The 19,931-nt window shown below is 34.2% G+C and overlaps 1 protein-coding gene across 1 annotated transcript in view; it reads left to right on the top strand.

The window, feature by feature from the left end:
- LOC123537242 (uncharacterized) overlaps nt 1-19,916 on the top strand; it is a 32,109-nt gene extending 12,193 nt beyond the window's left edge. The window contains exons 4-9 of the mRNA XM_045320899.2: nt 3,141-3,281; nt 3,605-3,770; nt 5,517-5,780; nt 16,405-16,460; nt 16,865-17,086; nt 18,522-19,916. Of these exons, the coding sequence (XP_045176834.2) occupies nt 3,141-3,281; nt 3,605-3,770; nt 5,517-5,780; nt 16,405-16,460; nt 16,865-17,086; nt 18,522-18,704 (1,032 nt within the window). The 3' untranslated portion in view covers nt 18,705-19,916. The remainder of the gene's footprint in view (nt 1-3,140; nt 3,282-3,604; nt 3,771-5,516; nt 5,781-16,404; nt 16,461-16,864; nt 17,087-18,521) is intronic.
- The last annotated feature ends 15 nt before the right edge of the window (nt 19,917-19,931 follow it).

The following is a 19,931-nucleotide window of genomic DNA, read 5'->3' as shown; positions in this document are numbered from 1 at the left end:
TGTGAGACTATTTTTTATTTCGTTTAAACGAAATAAAAAAAGTCTCACATTACCTAATTGGAAAAAATGTGTGTAACATGTCACTTTAGGGGCACCGTAGAATATGGTATAAAGTTTAAATCTGATTTATCGACGGACTAAAACATAATGCGAATGGCCTTAGAATTGACGTGGTGTTTACTATATATGATGTAGCTTTGTAAATCACGTAGGCGCGTTTTGCACACAAAGGTCATCAGTTAGGAATGAGATATTGAGATCTAATCTGGTACACTTGACGCCTTTTCCAAGACCGTGCTGTGCGGTTTGGTCTCTTGTTACTTAGAACAGAGAAATTATGAGAGAGACTATATATTGCGTACAATTCTGATATTTAAGCAACTAGCTTTTAGACGTTGATTTTGAAGAGCCTGGATCAAATTAATTGTTACTTAGATTAAATTAGAAATACAATTATAGGTTATATCGCGACCTTCCAGCTTTGACGGTGGAAGAAAACACCAGGTGTCCCATCGTGCATTATTTCATTACGAGCAGGCACCTGAGTAGAACCACCGACCTTCCGTACGCCAGCTGGATGGCTTCCCCACATGAAGAATTCAATGCCCCGATTGAGGCTCGAGCCCATACCGATGAGGGGCAAGTAGTTTGAAGTCGGCGGCCTTAACCACTCGGTCACCGAGGCCCCTCAAGATAACGTGTAGTTGATATCTTGATCCGAAATTCACAGAAAAGTTATGCTACGGATAACAGAGATCAAACAATTACAATCGGCAATATATTGATCTATCCGCCTCTGGTAAAATGTGATATGTCTTGCTACCACTTGCACATCATTTGGATACTAGTGTTAGACGTACGTAAGGTAAATTGTTCTAAAGACTAGAGTAAACAAAGAAGTTTGAAAAAAAATATTGTACATGAACAGTGTTACTATCAGTCAGAATACAGGGTTTTTGTCCAGGCATTTTACATGCTATCCCCGGTACACATTTGTCAACTTGGAAACTATCCTCAGTACATAATACAGCTATCCCTAGTACAGTATTGTAAACATTTCTAAGGGCATATTTTTAAAACATTAAAATGTACATTGCCAGATCTTACAATAAAAATAGTTTAGCTTATAAATATAGCTTGTAAAATCGTACGATTCAGAATTTTAATTTATTTGAAATATCTCTTAAACATAACAATATTTGTCGGCATTCTGCGAATTTTGATTTTTTTATCATCTCAGATTTTTAGTAAAAGTTTTCATGCGCTGCTAAATCGTAAGCATTAAACAACACACCATAGTCCATTTTTAGCATTCGGCTATTAGTTCAAACACTGATTTCATTTGTGGATACGGTAGATAAGCGTTAACACAGCAAGATCTTACCTCTGGTGAATAAAAACAACTGCACATTTGCCTGTTTATTTATCACTTTCTGAGCTATATCCGGTGTCCATTTCCCCACAGTTTTACCGCACATACTAAATGGCTTTTGTCTTGAAGTGCGTGATTTTGTGCATTTATTTATATCCAACTAATTTGAAACAACAACAATTATTCGCAAAAATATTTTAACGAGTCTCAAATGTTCCTGTTAATGATCAATGCTTTACGGCTTTTGTGTATTTGTAAAGTGCGTTTAAATCGACCTGGCACTGCGGGGTTTCGCGACGGTCCACTGTGTTATTTTGCAGGATATTATGCAGGATATGTAGTATATTCGGCAACCTGATTTCTTATTCAGTGGTCATCTACCTTATATTGTAACCAACGTAGCGTAAATTTTATACGTTGGTTACGGAATTAAACAATTTTATTGTTCTAACTATTTTGCTGTTTTTGAGATTACCATAATTAATACTGATTCGGCAAAAAGCACCAACTTGTATAGAGTAGACATTTTGTTATAAGTGCTTGTCAAAAAAGTATTGAACGGCACATTGTTATAAGAACATTTGTGGGAAATTTCAGCCAAACAGTTTTTTGATAAGAAAGTTTAACTTAACAAAATGTCTAATCTATTCACGAGCAGGCCCCTGGTTAAAACCACCGGCCTTCCGTAAGCTAGCAGGATGGCTTCCTCACATGAAGTATTTAACGCCCCAAGTGAGGCTCGAATCCTCATCGATGAGAACCAAGTGTTTGAAGTCAGTGACCTTAACAACTCTGTCTTAGATGCCCCGCCGTGACGGCAGCTTGTACATTGATGTTAGAGGTTTCCACAAGGAGCATTTGTATGAAAATACTTTTGAAATTGACAACCAGTTTATGACAAAAAAAAAGGAATTTTCATTTTCATTCGTCACGGCACCCAAAGTTTTGCATGGAATAAAATTGTTTCAACAGTTAGAATAGAAGACAACATTAGAAACATTATAGGAACTGGTTTTAACTTAAATAGATATTTTGCAAGGATGGAAGATGAGAAAAGTTCATGTTAAGAACTCTATGTTCTGGTGAACTAAAAAGTTAGTCGTCGAAACTAAAAGTAGTCAGATGCTATAATATGCATTTTACATTAGGGGTAGTAGGGGACGATTTGTCGAAAAGACGAATTTGCTCTTCAAAGCTGTCCGAGTTTCTTAGGTAGTGCAAAGCTAATGAGCGACTTTTGTAAATAGATATGCAGGACTTGTGAACTGCAATTGTAAAATACAAGTTAAGATTCGCCTAAAACATATCAGACTACTCGGCCATGTAACCCCTTTTCTTACCCCAACCCCCAATCATTTCGGGATACAATGTTGTTTAAGCTTTAAAAGCAACTCTTACATTTGAAAGCGATCTGAGCTAACCTGGCACTAGTTTACTAAACTTGCACATATTGTTATAGTAGGTAGGAATACACCTCATTGGATACATTTAAACATATTTATACATCTATTTGTATTCGTTCAGCTAAAAAAAGAATCACCAAGGAAAAATATGACACATTTCACTCCTGCATGTAGTAAGTTCAGAACTGGCGGTCATAATATTCACAAAAAATAATTGTTTTACTTGTTCAAAGCAACAAAGTTTTATTTACATCTCAATTTATGTTTTAGCAAAAAACCCTCAAAATACCTCAGTGCAGAACAACAGAGTGAACAACTGAGTGATAAGAATACCATTGATTTTAAAAAGTTTGTTATGTTTTAAGGTAGAACACTACGACCTTAAATCAGGAAATGGTACAAAATTAAAGATACGAATAACTGACATTCGAGGATTTGAAGATGTGAGAGGTCTTGACGGAGAGCTTCGGCATCTGCTTAGTGGCGAGTTATCAGCTGATTATAAAGTAAATATCTTGACGGATATATACATTATTCACATAACGACTGATTTGGTACTTTCTAATAATTCTTTCAGTCATTTACACTGTAATTAAAGCATAAGAATTGTCAGAGTTATCCTGAAACGTTTTGTCGATTTTGCTAATATTGTTGTAAATATAACATATTCTGTTGTTTGAGAGATGACCAAACAGTGCTGGTCCGGCAATCGTGTTGTGCACTAAATTACATAACAATAATTACAATCAACTTATTTTCATGTATGCATTTGCTGTCTTTGGAAATACTACTTCATCACTCTAAGTTATTGTATTAATTAATTGCCTAGTTTAAGGATAAAGCAGGGCCATCCAAGAGTGATCTACGAACAAATGCAACATTAAATGACGAAATTCACCTTGTTTGCTTCGTTTCCGGCAATACAAACTTTGATACACTCACGAGCACACTTCACAGTCACATCAAAGCAATCAAAGAGATAATTAATGATAAAGGTAACAGTGTTTTAAACCAGTAATAATGACAAAGCAGGAAATAATAGTTTAAGGAGGTAGGTTACCTTAATATTTAAGTTTGCGCATGTCCAACTGGAAGCTAAGGTGACGATTTATGACGATGTTTACAACAAACTAAATGTGTTTGTATATATATTTTTCTGTAAAAAGATCATGGACCTGTCTCCGATCTGATGCATAATGGTTTATAAATGATTAATAATGAATAAATTGCCACAGAAACATATTCATTGTTGCCTTAAAATGACGTCATTGAAGTCATAACGTTACGTGTCAGTTACCGCGCAAAATTAATAGCTTTTATTTTGGAAGTACGTAATTTTGTGCATTTTCTTTGTTTGAACTATTTTTAAACAGCCATTATTTGCTGCAATATTTTATGAGTCTTCACTTTGAATAATTAACAATATTTTGCATCTTTTATGAAGTTATATTGAAATGTTATGTGGAATGAATGAATGTAGATGATAGTAACTGATATTATTGGGAATATAGCTAGATTACGGCCATTTTGAAAAAGAAATCTGGCAGTTTGATTTGTAATACTCATTTTTCAGTTTCCGTTGATAATTTGTTTCTTACATACTAAAATTGTATAAGCTCTAGAATTCTTCAAATTTCAGTAGAAAATTGTGGTTTGCAATTTTACCTCCGCTGGTCTGCCATGATCGTGTAATGGTCAACCAAATGAAATTTTACAAGCTTCTTTAATGTGCCCTTTTTATAATGGAAGTTTTGATCGGATAACAGTGATGAAATGTACATTTAACTAGTATGAACCTTTGAAATTTGGTAAAACGTAGTATTATGAAATCAAAGTACCCGAAAGCAAATATTTGCTACACTTGTAATGCGATCTTTTGCATTTTGTTCATATATAAGGCATATACGTATGCCCTGTTCGATGTAAGGGTTATGGTTCGGCGAAATATGAAAGGCTGTATATTATTTTAACATATTCCTTTCATTCAAGAGGTCTGGTTAATATTCATTTGTTTAAAAATATTCTTGCATAAAAACTACTTTTTTCACTAGACACGCCCATTTATAAACAAGAGAAAAATCGTGTGCAAACAAGGCAATTCATCGCCAGGGACGTGTTTCTTCCATAATAACCTCTTCTTGTCACATTATAGATACAACGTAATCCATGGTATGTTTAGCTGTATCAGTTTCCAACCCATAACGTACTGCCCCCCATCAATATATGCACTAGCTTCTCTTAGAGTTTACTCCCTTTACAAAGCGTCTGTTCACTTATTGTAAATAACTGTGAATAAGTAAGTATCGCGTGTAACTTGTGCTATTGCTCGTTTTTAGGTACTACATTAATGATTTTTGTTAGTATCAGTCGGTTTGTTTTGACCTGATTTTTCGCAGAATTCATATAATAAACCTCGAAAGCTAGTACCTTCGTACCCATCCGTATTCTAAATGTGTTCGTTCACAAAGAAATTCGAATGTAAAGTTAATATTCTTAAAATTGTGTTCTTGTTAATCAAATGTTTAAGTAATATGCTAAATTTTTGGTCATATAACGTTTGAAATAAAAATAAGATGCTCAAAAACCTTCAAGCACGTTTTTGGTAGTGCTACTGATGTATGTGTCCCGGTTATGGATATCTAAAACATGTTTTAAAATAATGCAATTTTTAAACATTACTAATATGGATCCGATACCTTAATTTACACATATTCATATCATTAAACTTATGGTTTGTATAGGTTTACCGATAGCTGTAATAGCAACAAAAATTGATGAGTTATGCCCACTTGTATCTGGAAATGTTGACCATGTCTACAAATGTTCCAAAGCTAGGGACGCTGCAAAAAGAGTAGCTGATTTCTATGGAGTACCTCTGACACACGTTTTTCCGGTTGTCAATTACGTAAATGAGGAGGAAAATGACGTCGAAATTGATAGACTGGCGCTGCAAGCTGTGCATGGAACGTACAAGTTGATGCATACCCGCTTCAGCGAACATAAAGGTAAAACAGAAGACATTAAATAAGAAGATCGTAACGATCACAAATTAACTTTTTCAAAATGTTTCTTTCGTTATACCTGTTTAACCATATTGACACGCAACAAAGTACATATAAGTTATTTCCTTTATGTCAGTCCTGGCCAAGGAAAGAGTATTCTGTTTCCATAAAAATGTGTGTTGAGCTTAAAAAGACGGCTCTTTCGTATTAAATATATAAGATTTACTTCTAACAGACAGCTCACTCTCCTTTTATGTTTGGAACTGACACTGTAAAATCCTACGACTTTTAGCCATAACTTATCAAAAGGCATAGCATTTATGAGAAAAAGTTTCATTTGCCTATGGCGGAATTCGAACCCGGATCGCTCGTACGTTAGTCAAATGCTCTACCCACTGAGCTAATGGGACGACTTCTTGACACAGTTGTCTGAGATTGGCTGTAAACGTAAAGGCTATGCGCCTCTTCAAAGGAGTAATCATTACGATGACGCGTAAGCCATTTTGGCATAAGTGCCATGTTGGAAACGAAATATAGTCCGTATCCTGAATGAGCCCCCATCTTCCAAAGTTTTGCCGTTGCAAATAAAAGAGTATTGCATTTATGACAACTAATTGCAGCAGCCTGTAGCGGGATGCTTGGGTCTCTCGAGTGCTAGTCGAATGCTTAAATCACTGACCCAAAGAGTAGACTTCTTGACGCAGTTGTCATAAATTTACTTAAAACGTGCAGGATATGCGTTAGCGAATGTAACACTTCCCGTCTTTAAAGAAGTCATCATGTATGATAACGTGTAAGCAATTTTGGAATAGAAAGAGCCGTTTTCGGACGAGCCCCAATCTTACGATGATAAAGGTGACTACTGTTACAAATAAAGAGCATAGGTTTTTTTAAGAATAATCCTTATTGCCTTTGGCGGGATTTGAACCAAACAGTCGAATCCTTGACGCAGTTTTATACGTACAGGTTATGCGCAAAAACCGAAACATTTTTGTAACTGCATCACGGGTTAACTACAAAATTCAGATTGACTGAGTAAGATTGCAGGTGAAGTTGTGAAAACGTATTATTTAAGGAAGGACCTGTCGTCTTAAAGTTTAGTTTTTTTTATGCCTGTATTACGAAAAACAAAAATCTATTTTGGGGAGAAACATTTGGGTCAGTAGGGTGTGGTGTGGTTTGACTAAGTTTTTGAAATATAAGTACATATCAGTTTAAGTTTCTTGAGTCTTTTTCCCTCGATGAATTTCGCTATTCGACGTCACCCGGAGGAAATCATTGGAGCGACTTGAGATGAAATCCAGTTAGCAGAATACATTACCCTCATTGACGGCTTAGGTTGCCAAGGCACTTGGTTTAAACAATATTTATTTTCAGCAGATATACAGCAAACATACATTTACACAAATCAAGGATTGAGTAGCAAGCTAAGCTTATTTAGAAACTCGTTCAATAAACCAAGGCACTTGACTTACTCCGAGACAATTATATAATTACATTAAGCGATTTTATTTCTATGACGTTTCAATCAATTTCTTTGCCTCAGGGAAACTGTATGTAAATTTATCTTGGGCTTAGAATATTTTCATCGAATTGTTTGGTTGAAAAAGGGACACTGAACTGCCGAAGTGATATATGTTTTGTTTTTAAATGTTGATGTAAGGTGTTAAATAGTTTTTAATACTGGTGAAGTTATAAATACGCTGGAAGAATACATCAGTCCTTAGTGCGGCGCGAACTGCGAATTCCTACTTAGGTATAATTTATGAGCTCTTGCATATATAAAATGTACATAATTTTGCATTAGGTATTTCATCTTAATGTTATGTCTAAGGTATTCGGCATAAGGTATTTAATCTTATGTCAAACGTATAAGGAATTATGTATTTCATCTTATGTCTAAGGACTTATACTTATAAAAATAAATATTTTGTCTGTTTATTGGCAGTAATGAGATAAATAATGCTTCAAGACAGCAAACTGAAATAAATCACTAGGAAATAACAAATAGGTTTTATCGAGTCTGTTTATTGGCAGTAATGAAATACATAATGCTGTATATGTCCTATAGCACCAGTTTAAGCAATCCTCTATTTTAAGGAACAGCCAAACCCCGACTTCCTCTTACAATAAGTATATTTTAACTAAGTCATGGTCTGGTTTTGTAAACTCAAACCACAATACCAGATGTACAACTTTACATGTTTAATAACAATCCTAGGTCTGATGATTCTTGTTTAAATACTTTTTGAGATATACGTGACATATATTCGGACAGACGTACGGATAAGAACAATTTTAGGACTCCCATAAAACAACAAGTAACAAAAGCTGTCTGTTTACAACGCACTCGACTGTTCGAAGAATTGATGGCAGTATGGGTTGAAAATATTAAGATGTTTGGACAAAAGGAAACAAAATAGATAAGACAAACGATATACGTGTATTTGTGGATCTGGATATATCTTGCACTATATGGCAATGTGTGGCCATGATGGTAAGCACCTGTTCAAAGTTTCGAAGTTATATATCAAACATTTTTGACAAAATATGGAATTGCATGCGAAACGTAACAAATCTTTATGCCAAAAGAAAACGCCATGACTGAGCTAAAGACCTTGTCCTACCTATATATTCTTGCCTACATATGTTTACTATGATGGTAAACAAGTGATCATCAGAAAAATGTTGTTTAAAGGTATTTCTATTTCTGTCTCTAAGAGTTTCAGAAAGGGATCAAATGCCCCGTGTTTAAACCACAGACAAAGTTTGATGAAAATTCAGCAAAAGACTTCATGAAAAAAATGTTTAAAGGTATTTCTGTGTTTAGTTCTAGAGGACCCTACAAGGGGACCATTGCGCGTTTTGAAACAAATTTGGAAATGACCTTATAGTGATGGTACAGACCAGGTCTGATCAAGATCCATCATGCTTTTCATAGCAGAAGTCGTTTAAGGTTTTTTTTTTCTAGTTTTAGCTCTAGTGATCACCAAAATGGGTAAAGTGCCACACGCAGTAATCGTTAACGTCCGCCAATTTTGTTTCCCTATTGAGAACTAGGCAACTCTAACTTTTAATACGTAACACACAAGATATAACACCTAAGAAGTAATACGGAACATGTAAGAGGTAACTGATAGCACGTGACACGTAATATGTCGTACATAAGCGGTTATGCATAAAAACTAAGACAAAATGTCCCTAATAATGACATATTAATTGTTAATTATAATAGACTCTGGGTCGCCAAGATACAAGATACAGGATACAAGAAGCCTTATTTTACGTCGGATATAGTATATCAAAAACATAAGCTCATGAGCTATTTCCCGGCAAACAACAGAAAAGAGAAATTAACAAAATTAATTTTAAAAGCAGCTAAAAGTAAAGAGGTATATTAAAACATAAATTGCATAGCAGTTGTTAAGAACGACATGGTTAATGATGAAAAAAAATACTTACTTGCATAGCACATATAGGCACAAACCTTTAAAAAAGTGCATAAGTAAAAGGGAATTGTCATACATACAATATACTACATAGTTGGTTTATTGCATACACAGTACTAAGCTCGGCAGCGACTATATATAAAAAAGAAAGAAAAAGGGCAAAGGAACGGGCTTTCTTTAACTTAATAAATGCTACATTGTTGTAACATATCTACTAAGGTTAGTCTGGCCTTTATCATCTTTCTCTAGAACATACAAAAGAAAGCACATAAAACATTAAGTTTTAATCATTATCAACAACAACGACAACAACAACAACAACAACAAAAGAACAAATACTGTCTCTACTGCAACCAGAGGTAGCCATAAAATACCACTATCATTTATGGCTACCTGTATAATTTCGACTCGGATTTCCGTCAAGTAATGACTCGAAGTGACTCGGCGAAATTCCGCTAAAGAAATAAAACTACAATTACTCCGAGTCAGAATTATACAGTATTCGGAGGTTTTGCTCGCAATGCAATGCCTTTCCTTCAAGGAAAAACTGAAAGTGAGTTTTCCGCGTGATCTGATCTGAATGGGACATGAATTTACATTGTCAATTTAAAAACTGTTTTGTTAAGCTGGCACCAATTATGAGCACAATTTGTCTGGTTTCGGTCTAAAGCATATCATACTTAATAGAATTTGTCAAATTGAAGGGTCTCTTATTCTTTTGGCATGAAACGTTCTTCCTGTTCTTAATTTTCACAAGTCCTCTATAGGTGATTACGTAAAGTACATTTTTAAAGATAATGTCATATTTCATTTGCATGAAATACTTTGCTATTCAAGCAATAACTAATAACTTTTACAGCTGCTTTTTTGAAGTGCTGGCATTAGCTAGTTTGGAGTTTTACAGTTTACGGTGCTGGTGCGACGTTAAGCCCAAATGAAATATCTTCGTTAATTTCAGGTATTGTCCAGACAAAGAGCATACGAGACAAAATGGGGAGACATTGCTTTTGATAAATTATGGTATGACTCATTCACGCTGTAATTTAACATTAATAATACAGGATTTCCTGCAACTTTCCCTACAACATAGGTCTACGCAAGAGGCAAGACACTGACTTATCCATTTCAAAATAATTTAAGTGCAAACTAAAACCCCTACTTTATTGTGAAAATGTCTTAATTATCAAATGGCTCTCTGGAGAACTCCCTCTTACACGTGTGTCACTGTTTCATTATTCGGACAAAACGGATTCTCTTAAAATTGTTATACGTTGAAGCACATACTTAATAAAATTTAAATAGATCATTATTATCTCGTATATTTTTACGGGGTGGGGATGAATTTCGTTATATGTTTCGTCATAAGTCTTTTTGTTTTTTTATGAAAACCACACAATAGCACCAACAGCCTCAGATCGTTTAGCTTGTCAAAATTACGACTCATTATACGGCTCAATATATCAAAACTGTTAAATTTAAATAGTCCCTAAAGTCAAATGCCACTTTTATAAAATCGACATAGCGAATTTGAAAATCACTTATCATGTTTGAAATCTATATTTCATAACATTTACATTTCATTTATATTACCACAAGTTCTTTGAAATGTAACATATTTATATTACCTCTTGATAAGAAAGAACGAAAATTCAGTTAATGTAAACCAAGTACTGCCTGTAAAATTTAATGTTCTACTGTCAAAACTAAATTTGCTGAAAGTATTTTATCAATAAGTTATTAAATGGTTGTTAAGTTTCTAATTAAAATCATTACTAACTAACTGTTTACTTGGAATGCAACGCATAAGCGCATTAACCTACAATCCTCACTGAAAATACAGTCATTTGAATCATGAGCCAGTTCTTCAGTAACATGAGTGTTGTTAACTCTGTTTTTAGAACAGTTCCATTTCTTTAAATTGTAATTTATTCATTTGTGCTGGATAAATCCTCTCGTTGTACACCAATGCTAGAAATATATATTATCAAATTTATGTTTATTATAATACTTGTAATATTTTACAGAATTTTTCGTTTATGGTAGCCCTCTGCTTAAGTATGTAACTCTGTCAAGTATTGTGTATGCATCCCCATTTTCAAAATATGGTAAAGCCATCAGCATCTTGTAAAGCTTAAAGATATCTGATAACTGTCATTCAATAAAGAGTATTATATTCAGTTATTATGTCATGCAGTAACAATCGTTTTTTTTTTAAATAACACCAGTACTTTAGTGGTAATACAAATTTACTCTGTATTTCAGCTATGCATATATACAAAGTATACTATTTTGAACATAATGCATACACTCATAGATATTTATAATCGGTCACTTATGATTTGCATATGTTTCTTTAAGAATACGTTAAAAATAAAACAATAAAGTATACTATCAATGGTAACAACAAAAGTTTGAATAACAACACACACTTTCCGAAGTCACACTTTCAATTAATATCCCGTATGTTCGCTGTTCGCATTAATAACTGCCTGAAAGCGGCTACGCATCGAAAAAGATATATCTCTGAATGACGCCTAGTGCGATATTCTGCCACTTGTTAATGGTGTCTTTTTGAGATTATATAGACTCAATTGCCGTGGCAAACGTCGAATTCTTCTTTTGAGCAACCCCTAAATGATATTTATTTGATAAAGAGAAAGGAAAGTGTGACTTTGAAAAGTGTGAGTGTTGTTGTTCACATTGTTATCTTTACCAAATCTCACATGTTCTAATGAAATGAAACTGCCCATATTGTTATTAAATTTTTGAATAGATTGAGTGTATACTATATTGTTTTATTTTCAGTGTATTCTTAAAGAAATACATGAAAATCCTAGGTGACCGATTATAAATGTATATGAGTGTAGTAATGTTCATACACATAGATTTGTTAATTTATGTTTACATAAACAATAGGTACTATTTGTTCATGTTTTCAAATATGAAATTTGTATCTTGTACAAATGTATATATTGTAATGGAATTCCCCCTTACAAAATGAACGTCATGGAATTATGTGACAAATAAGCATTAGCATTCAAGTAACTGCTGAACTAGAGTAATTTAACTTAATACAAGGACTGTTCTCATTATTTAAAGTGTTTATATACGTCATACCTAAGTAACTTTCCTTCTCATGGACTGTTTCCTACAAAGATTCTTCATAAAAATTAGAATGTCATCGTTGTTGACATTTCTCCTTGTGAGAGAGTACTCTACATTAGGATACGTTACTCTTGCCGTAATAAGTCCAGGAGACAGATGGTTCTTTTAGCGAATAAATTAATTACTCCCCGACATGAAAAGGGATAGATTTTTACCACATCATGACTATCTACAGACGTATTGGAACATTTCTGACGATGCTGCCTTGTGCCATTTACGGTATTTAAACATGGCGGACATGGAACTTTGGACTACTTCTACATTTTTTAGGGTCCGGCTTTTAGTGAATGTATCTTTGTTATGAATGAAACTTTATGGGATTCATATTTATGCTTAAATAACTTAAAGCCTGATGTAAGCCGGATATTTCACATCAGTTTTAACATTTTACTATGTATGTACTATATATTGTTAGCGTAACAAATTTCGTCTGCATGTATCACTACTCTCAGCGTATAATGCTCCGGCTTTTTGTCAGTATGTTATTTCATAATGTATATCATGTATAATTTTCTTTTAAGCCATGCGTGTAGTACTCGAGCCTGAAATGTAATGCACTTTTATTGTTCTCATTATTAAATTTTGCTTTGGGCGTATCACAGTACCTAGTCTTAAGGTATTGGACCCGTAATAGAGTTCCTCCGTCTTGAAGAGTATTCAATTCATACCACAAACCTACTTTGACTGCAATTTTCATGGGGGGTGGGGGGGGGGGGGGTGCGTAGGTTCAAGCCCCACTGGGACCAAAATTTTGTTTTCCATATTTTCCTTTTTTCTAGTAAGATTTTACTTCTTTCAAGACTAATTATGGATGTATTGTACAAAAAGGTAAATTTTTCAGTTTATAAGCGATTTCTTGCTGTTCAAAGTGAATTTACCCATGAATCAGGAGGGGTAGAGTTAGACATCTTTAAAAATACTGAGTTACATGTGGTAAAAGTTTTCTATTTTGCCTCCATTCTTTAGATTACATTATGTGGAAGAAATGCAGGTAGGTTTTGCTTCTGCCCCAAGATTATTTTTGGATAAAGTGAGCAAAATTCAAAACAGACCCATTGAATTCGACCTTAATTTTTCAATGTTGGAGTTAGAATTTTGTCTCATTAAGTCTGTTTACTTGAGGCACACTAGAACAAAACTATATTTGCAGTTTTATTTTGTGTTTTATAATTGTTTGATGTTTCTTTTATCAAAATTAATGCTGTATTGAATTCTCTGCAAATGTTTTAGATAGTGGCCATCACATTGAAATTTGTCTCTACTTGAGCTTGAGGAAATACCATAAATTATACAAAAATGACAAAAAACGACACGGTAAAAGTTGTTTAAAATTTACAACACAGTGCGAAACATGGTCAACTTTAAGAATATACCAAGCAAATTCTATTTTTTAAACATTACTATTAGGGGTCCAATGCCTTAAGCCAGGATTTTCATTGGTCAAAGCCGTTGCCATTGGCACTCCGAAGGCTATATATACGGGTGTCTGCGTTCAGTCGGTATCTTCTTCTCACCCGTAAAACCTTGAGAAGTAAAACTTACAGACGAGTCATTTCTATCAAGAAATATATTTGTCTATTCAGAAATACATTAACAGCTCTTTAGCAAGGTAAAAGAAACACTTATTAGGCAGTCTTAACTTTATTTTAAAGAGCAGAAAGTCAAATTCATAGAATAGGCACTTTTAGCCTTACAGAACCACAACAACAACAATATTATCAAGTAAATACAAGACCATGTAAAACCGAACCTTGCAGTATGCCTAGTCTGAATTACCACGTTATGGCAGAACCAAATAGATGCATTGGTCTATATCCACATATTAATATGTTTTGTACTGATGTATATATAACTGCTTTGACTGAAGAAGATCTCATTGCATAGGCCTAGGTCCTCCATTGTTAATCTATGACGATGTATTTATTTCTACGATGTAATATCATTTCTACGATGCCGTATTGTCAACTTCTGGAACGTACTTTTGTGTTATGTAAGCGTTATACGATTATTGTGACGTCGCCATATTAAAGAGCTACTATTTTCTAACCGTTCATCCGAGTTCCTGTGATAATTTGAAGGTATTGATGTAAACCAGAAAGCTGTACCTGTATATATGCACTTCATCTTAACTGATGGTGATGTATGTATATCGGTTATCATTATGGTCCGATATCCTGACTAGATAGGGTTTTCCCAAGGTATATGATATATATATTGACGCATCTACAGAGATTGTCCAATATCGACGCATCCAAAGAGGTTGTCCCAGGTATACACTTCAACGCATCTGGTGTTAATCCCAACATACACTTTTATTTGCATGCTTTATCAGGTGAGATGTTGATGTGCAAATACCAGTTATTACTTAATAGATCGGTATCCTGACCGGTAATATTAAGGATGTGCAACTACCCAGGGGGTAAGTCCTTACAATATTTTATCATAGTGGTAAAATGACATTCGTACCTTGAAATCTATTTGAAATACATTCCTAAATGCGGTTGCCAGTTGGAAATTATGCTCAGTAAAGTGTATTGTTTCAGTGACTACCTGTTAGTATAGTGTTTTCACTTACTGCCTAGTTAGCTCAAAGTGCCAAGTTAGTGTTCAGGTTGTCATGTGTCCAAATCCAACTCTAGACATACGCATTCTTTCATTCAGATATTCTTCATGAATTACTTACATAGATGTTTTAAAAATGTTAAGTTAAAGTTATTTTAACTAGAAGTTAGATCACTGAACCCGTGCGGCAAAAACATCTATACTTTTCAATTTCTGTTACGGCAAGAAGTCGTTACTCGTCCGGGATACGGACTTTCTCTATTGCCTAGATGGCTATTTCTACGCCAAAATGGAATTCACGTCATCATGAAATAGTGATCACTTTCTTGAAAAGGGAAAGTGTTACAATCGCTTACACAGCTTGTAAGTTTAAAACTAATCTCTGACAACTGCGTCTGGGAGTGGACTCTTTGGCTCAGTAGTTTTAGCATTAGATTTCCGTCCGTGCGACCCGGGTTTGAATCCTGCCTCAAGCACATGGGATTTCCATAATAAAATTATATATTCTTCAATTTCTGTTAGGCTCTTCAGTCGTAAGATTGGTGCTTGTCCAAGATATAGACTTTATCTAGAGTCTAAAATAGCACTTTCTGTGCCAAAATGGCATTCACGTCATCATAAATGATAACCCTTTGAAGAGGGGAAGTGTTACGGTCACTTACTTATAGCCATACGTTCAGAAAAAAAACAAAAACAATCTCAAACAATTGCGTCACTCTGGCTCAGTGGTATGAACATTTGATTATCATTCGTGCGGCGCGGATTAGAATCTCTCTTCAGGCAAATGGGATCGTCATTAAAATTCTGTCCTCTAAAATTCTGTTACGCTCTTCAGTCGTAAGAGTTTGTTTCCATCATCACAATTCGAATCAAGGATAAAACGTTTAACGTCCGATTAGGATTTGTATGTAATGCAGAAGAGATAAAAATGCCAAAAAAAGGCTTCTTCTTACGAGCAGGTTGATATATTCGTAGAAATGTTGTGTTACTGGATAGAATCATAACATTTAAAATATATGCTGAAGTGTGTCGGACAACAACATTACGCGGCATGAAATGTCACAATCACCACGGTTTCTTTAAGGACATAAACTTTCTCAGTTAAAGGTTATAATAAGGCATAATGATACTTTCTGTTATCAACATTGGTCAATATTCATATTGATTACGTTTTCAACAGAATTTAATGACAAAAATTACAAAGTGGTTTCACCTGTCGGCAGTTCAGTGTATGACGTTACAATGTTAATGTCGCGAAGCCTGTTGAACAGGAAGTAATGTCGACGTTGTAAGAAACTATTTATTACATATCTAAACATAAGTCCTTGCATGTGATTGAGAATTCTTACAAAATAGACATTTTGTTTTGTTAAGAAAATATCAATACATGAATATATATTATATGTACAGCATTTGAAATTGATCAATAACCTTATCTTTGTTTCATTCAGGCTTGGTGAAAATGTCCAGTGAATGGGAAAAGAGAGTGACAAAACTTCCTAATTTGGTAATTAAAAAAAATAAAAAAAAATATTGTGGTCTAATAATTTCATTTGTTTTACAGTAACAGAAAAGGTGTATTAAAATGTGACAATCATATAATAGTAATTCATTCTTAAATGTTCATTTAAGTTCAAAGTATTAACATTACCTATCTCCTTCTTGTATGTTTCTGCTCTGCAATGTCAACTGTCGGCTTTATTTATAGATATAAAACAAAACTGTCTGGAGATATCTTCATTACGTGCATGGCCGTATCATATACGTTTTTCTTTGTATATTATCGTTTACTATGCTTTGAAAACGTAAAATATCTGTCAGTGTTATAAGGCATAGAATTCATTTCTTCTGGATAGCTAGGTATAAAGCTCGTCATATTTACATTTCAAAAATTGATGCGAATTTCTGCAGAACGACTCTAAAGCAAAGGAAGAAGTACTGAAAGAATTACAGCATGAACTGACAAAACTTCAAGACAGAAAACTGCGTGTTCTATTAGTTGGACCTGCAAACTCTGGAAAATCAAGCTTTATTGATTCATTGACATCGGCACTCACAGATGATATTGCGTTCACAGTAGCTGGGAGTTACTCGTCGGGTAGTAATCTCAAAAACTGTTCCTCTACTAAAATGGTACGGTATGTCTTTGTATGGCCACCAAACGAGTGTTAGTGTATATTATACCCACAAGACAGCGTTTAAACGTCTGTTTGTTTCTTTTCCTGAAATATTTAAACCAATGCTTTTGATTCCTCTGAAGTGATTAAAAATGTAACTTAATACAAGGACACTAGAAAGTATCCTCAACTTTTTAGCTCACCTGTCACATAGTGACAAAGTGAGCTTTTGTGATCGCGCAGCGTCCGTCGTCCGTCGTCCGTGCGTGCGTCTGTGCGTCCGTGCGTGCGTAAACTTTTGCTTCTGACCACTCTTGATGATAACTAGGTCAGGTTCGAAGCTGAATTATGTGCGATCAAAATCTAGGTCAGTAGGTCTAAAAATAGAAAATTCTTGTGACCTCCTTAGGGGCCATATTTTTCAATGGATCTTCATGAAAATTGGTCAGATTGTTTACCTTGAAGATATCCAGGTCAGGTTTGAAACTGGGTCACTCGCGGTCCAAAACAAGGTCGTAGGTCAAATAATAGAAAAACCTTGTGACCTCTGTAGAGGCCATATTTTCATGGGATCTGCATGAAAATTAGTCAGAATGTTCATCTTGGTGATATCTAGGTCAAATTTGAAACTTGGTCACATGCGATCAAAAACTAGGTCAGTAGATCAAATAATTGAAAAACTTGTGACCTCTCTAGAGGCCATATTTTCATGGGATCTGTATGAAAATTGGTCTGACTGTTTATCTTGATGATATCTAGGTCAAGATTGAAACCAGGTCAACTGCGGTCGAAAAACTAGGTCACTAGGTCTTAAAATAGAAAAACCTTGTGACCTCTCTAGAGGCCATATTTTTCAATGGATCTTCATGAAAATTGGTCAGAATTTTTATCTTGATGATATCTAGGTCAAGTTTAGAACTAGGTCACATAAGCTTAAAAACTAGCTCACTGTGTCAAATAATAATAAAAACGGCGTCATACTCAGTTCATGTGGGGACAGGTGAGCGATTCAGGACCATCATGGTCCTCTTGTTTACAGTTGAAATACAGTTATGTGTTTTATGTAGCACAGAATTTCTGTTTATATTTCATTGTGGATCTATATCTAATACTTTGGTATCATTTGCATTTTTAGAATAGAGATAAACATTACTGTACGTATAGTATGTTTAATGCCGATATTTTAGAAGATTGACTATAAATTAAAGTTAATAAAATTATGAATTATCTCCTTTCTCACTGATCACATTTGTTTCACCTTCATAACAACATTCTTCCTTACTCTATCATAAAGGGTTAAGAATTTACTTCATACAACATTAAATTTGCAGTGACTGTGAGGAAGTATAATATTATAGCTGATACAAGAAAGATATACAGCCAGAGCATTCTACTAATCAGAGTGCAATAAAATCAAATATATTTCCTCTGTACTTCAATGCTTTTTTCAGTTTAAAATGTATGAGGTTAATCACAAACTTCTCGACAATAGTAACGTTTATTTTGGAGACAGCCCCGGTTTTCAAGACAAAGGAGGCATAACAAGGCAGGATGTAAACTTCATTTTGGATGGACACGTGCCAAACAATTACCAAGTATATAACCGGTTTTGTCTTTTAGTTCTTAAAATATAGAATAATTTACTTTTAATGTGTAAAAATATGTATTTACAAATTAACTGTTTGTATAATATATGTTGAGATAAAAAAAATCATGAATTGTAGCTGCTACATGTATATAATAAAAAGGTCATTTAAGCAGTATCTTGACATCGTGGACCACAGCTCAAGCGACGCGAGGGATCAAAGCCTTGTAAAATCCACTAGTCTAAGAGCCGAATACAAAATAGCAGATCAAGGTGCTGTTATAATATATAAGCCCTTTATATAACTAAACTTTGTCTTAAACCCCGGTTAAAAATTGTACAACTTGAACAAGCTACTTGGCCACAATAAGAATGATTGTGTCCTATGTCTAATATTAAGATTTTTCTTACATAATTTAGATATTGAATGGAACTGAGAAAAAATCAAAGGATTCCCTTATGCCTCCAAACAAAAGCGATAAGATACACTGTGTCTGTTTTATTTTCGATTGTGAATCTATTAAGGAAGGATTATTAGATACACTTAAAGACACAGCAATGAAGGTAATGACCGACGTTGAAGGAAAAGGTAAATATATTATTTTCTGTAGTTCTGACTGCAGTACAACTTTTAAAATTCTTTTAACAATGTGAGTTTGAATTTATAATAAAAGAGAAACTTTTCTTTATGTTTATCATATTTTGTTGAAAGCACATGTTATTGTTCTACGATGATGAGCGTAAATGCTCCATCCTGTTAAAAGGGTAGGTGATTGGTAGTTAAGAACATATCTGGTATAGATGGTTTTTGAAAATTACCATAATAGTGCTCTTTATCAAATTACATAAGTCAACAAATCAACAAATTCATAATCCAGCATATGACATTTGGTAAAATAGGAAACTCATATTGAAGTTGCATTTTGTAACATGCTTATATTATCTCCTGTAAAGATAATGGCTTATACAACATATGAAGGGGATTAAAGACATCAGAATTAACAAAAAGGAAGAAAGAAATAAACAAACAAATAAAAAACTAAAAAAAAAAAAAAAAAACACACACACAAAAACAGCAGCAACAACAAAAACATTACAAAAATACACATACACTTGGCATTTGTTTGTAATAAGCACATACGTTCCGTTTCGGCTAATCGACTGAAAGTATGAAACAGTAAAAAGCTCCAGTAAGTACTGGTAGGGCAGATGCTTGTGTATTTTCAGTACATTTCAGATTGTAAGTGCTTATGCCTTTCAATGTTTTTTGAAACTT

This window comes from Mercenaria mercenaria, chromosome 1, assembly GCF_021730395.1.
Source record: "Mercenaria mercenaria strain notata chromosome 1, MADL_Memer_1, whole genome shotgun sequence".
Taxonomy (NCBI): Eukaryota; Metazoa; Mollusca; class Bivalvia; order Venerida; family Veneridae; genus Mercenaria; species Mercenaria mercenaria.
This window is presented reverse-complemented; position numbering and strand designations above follow the sequence as displayed.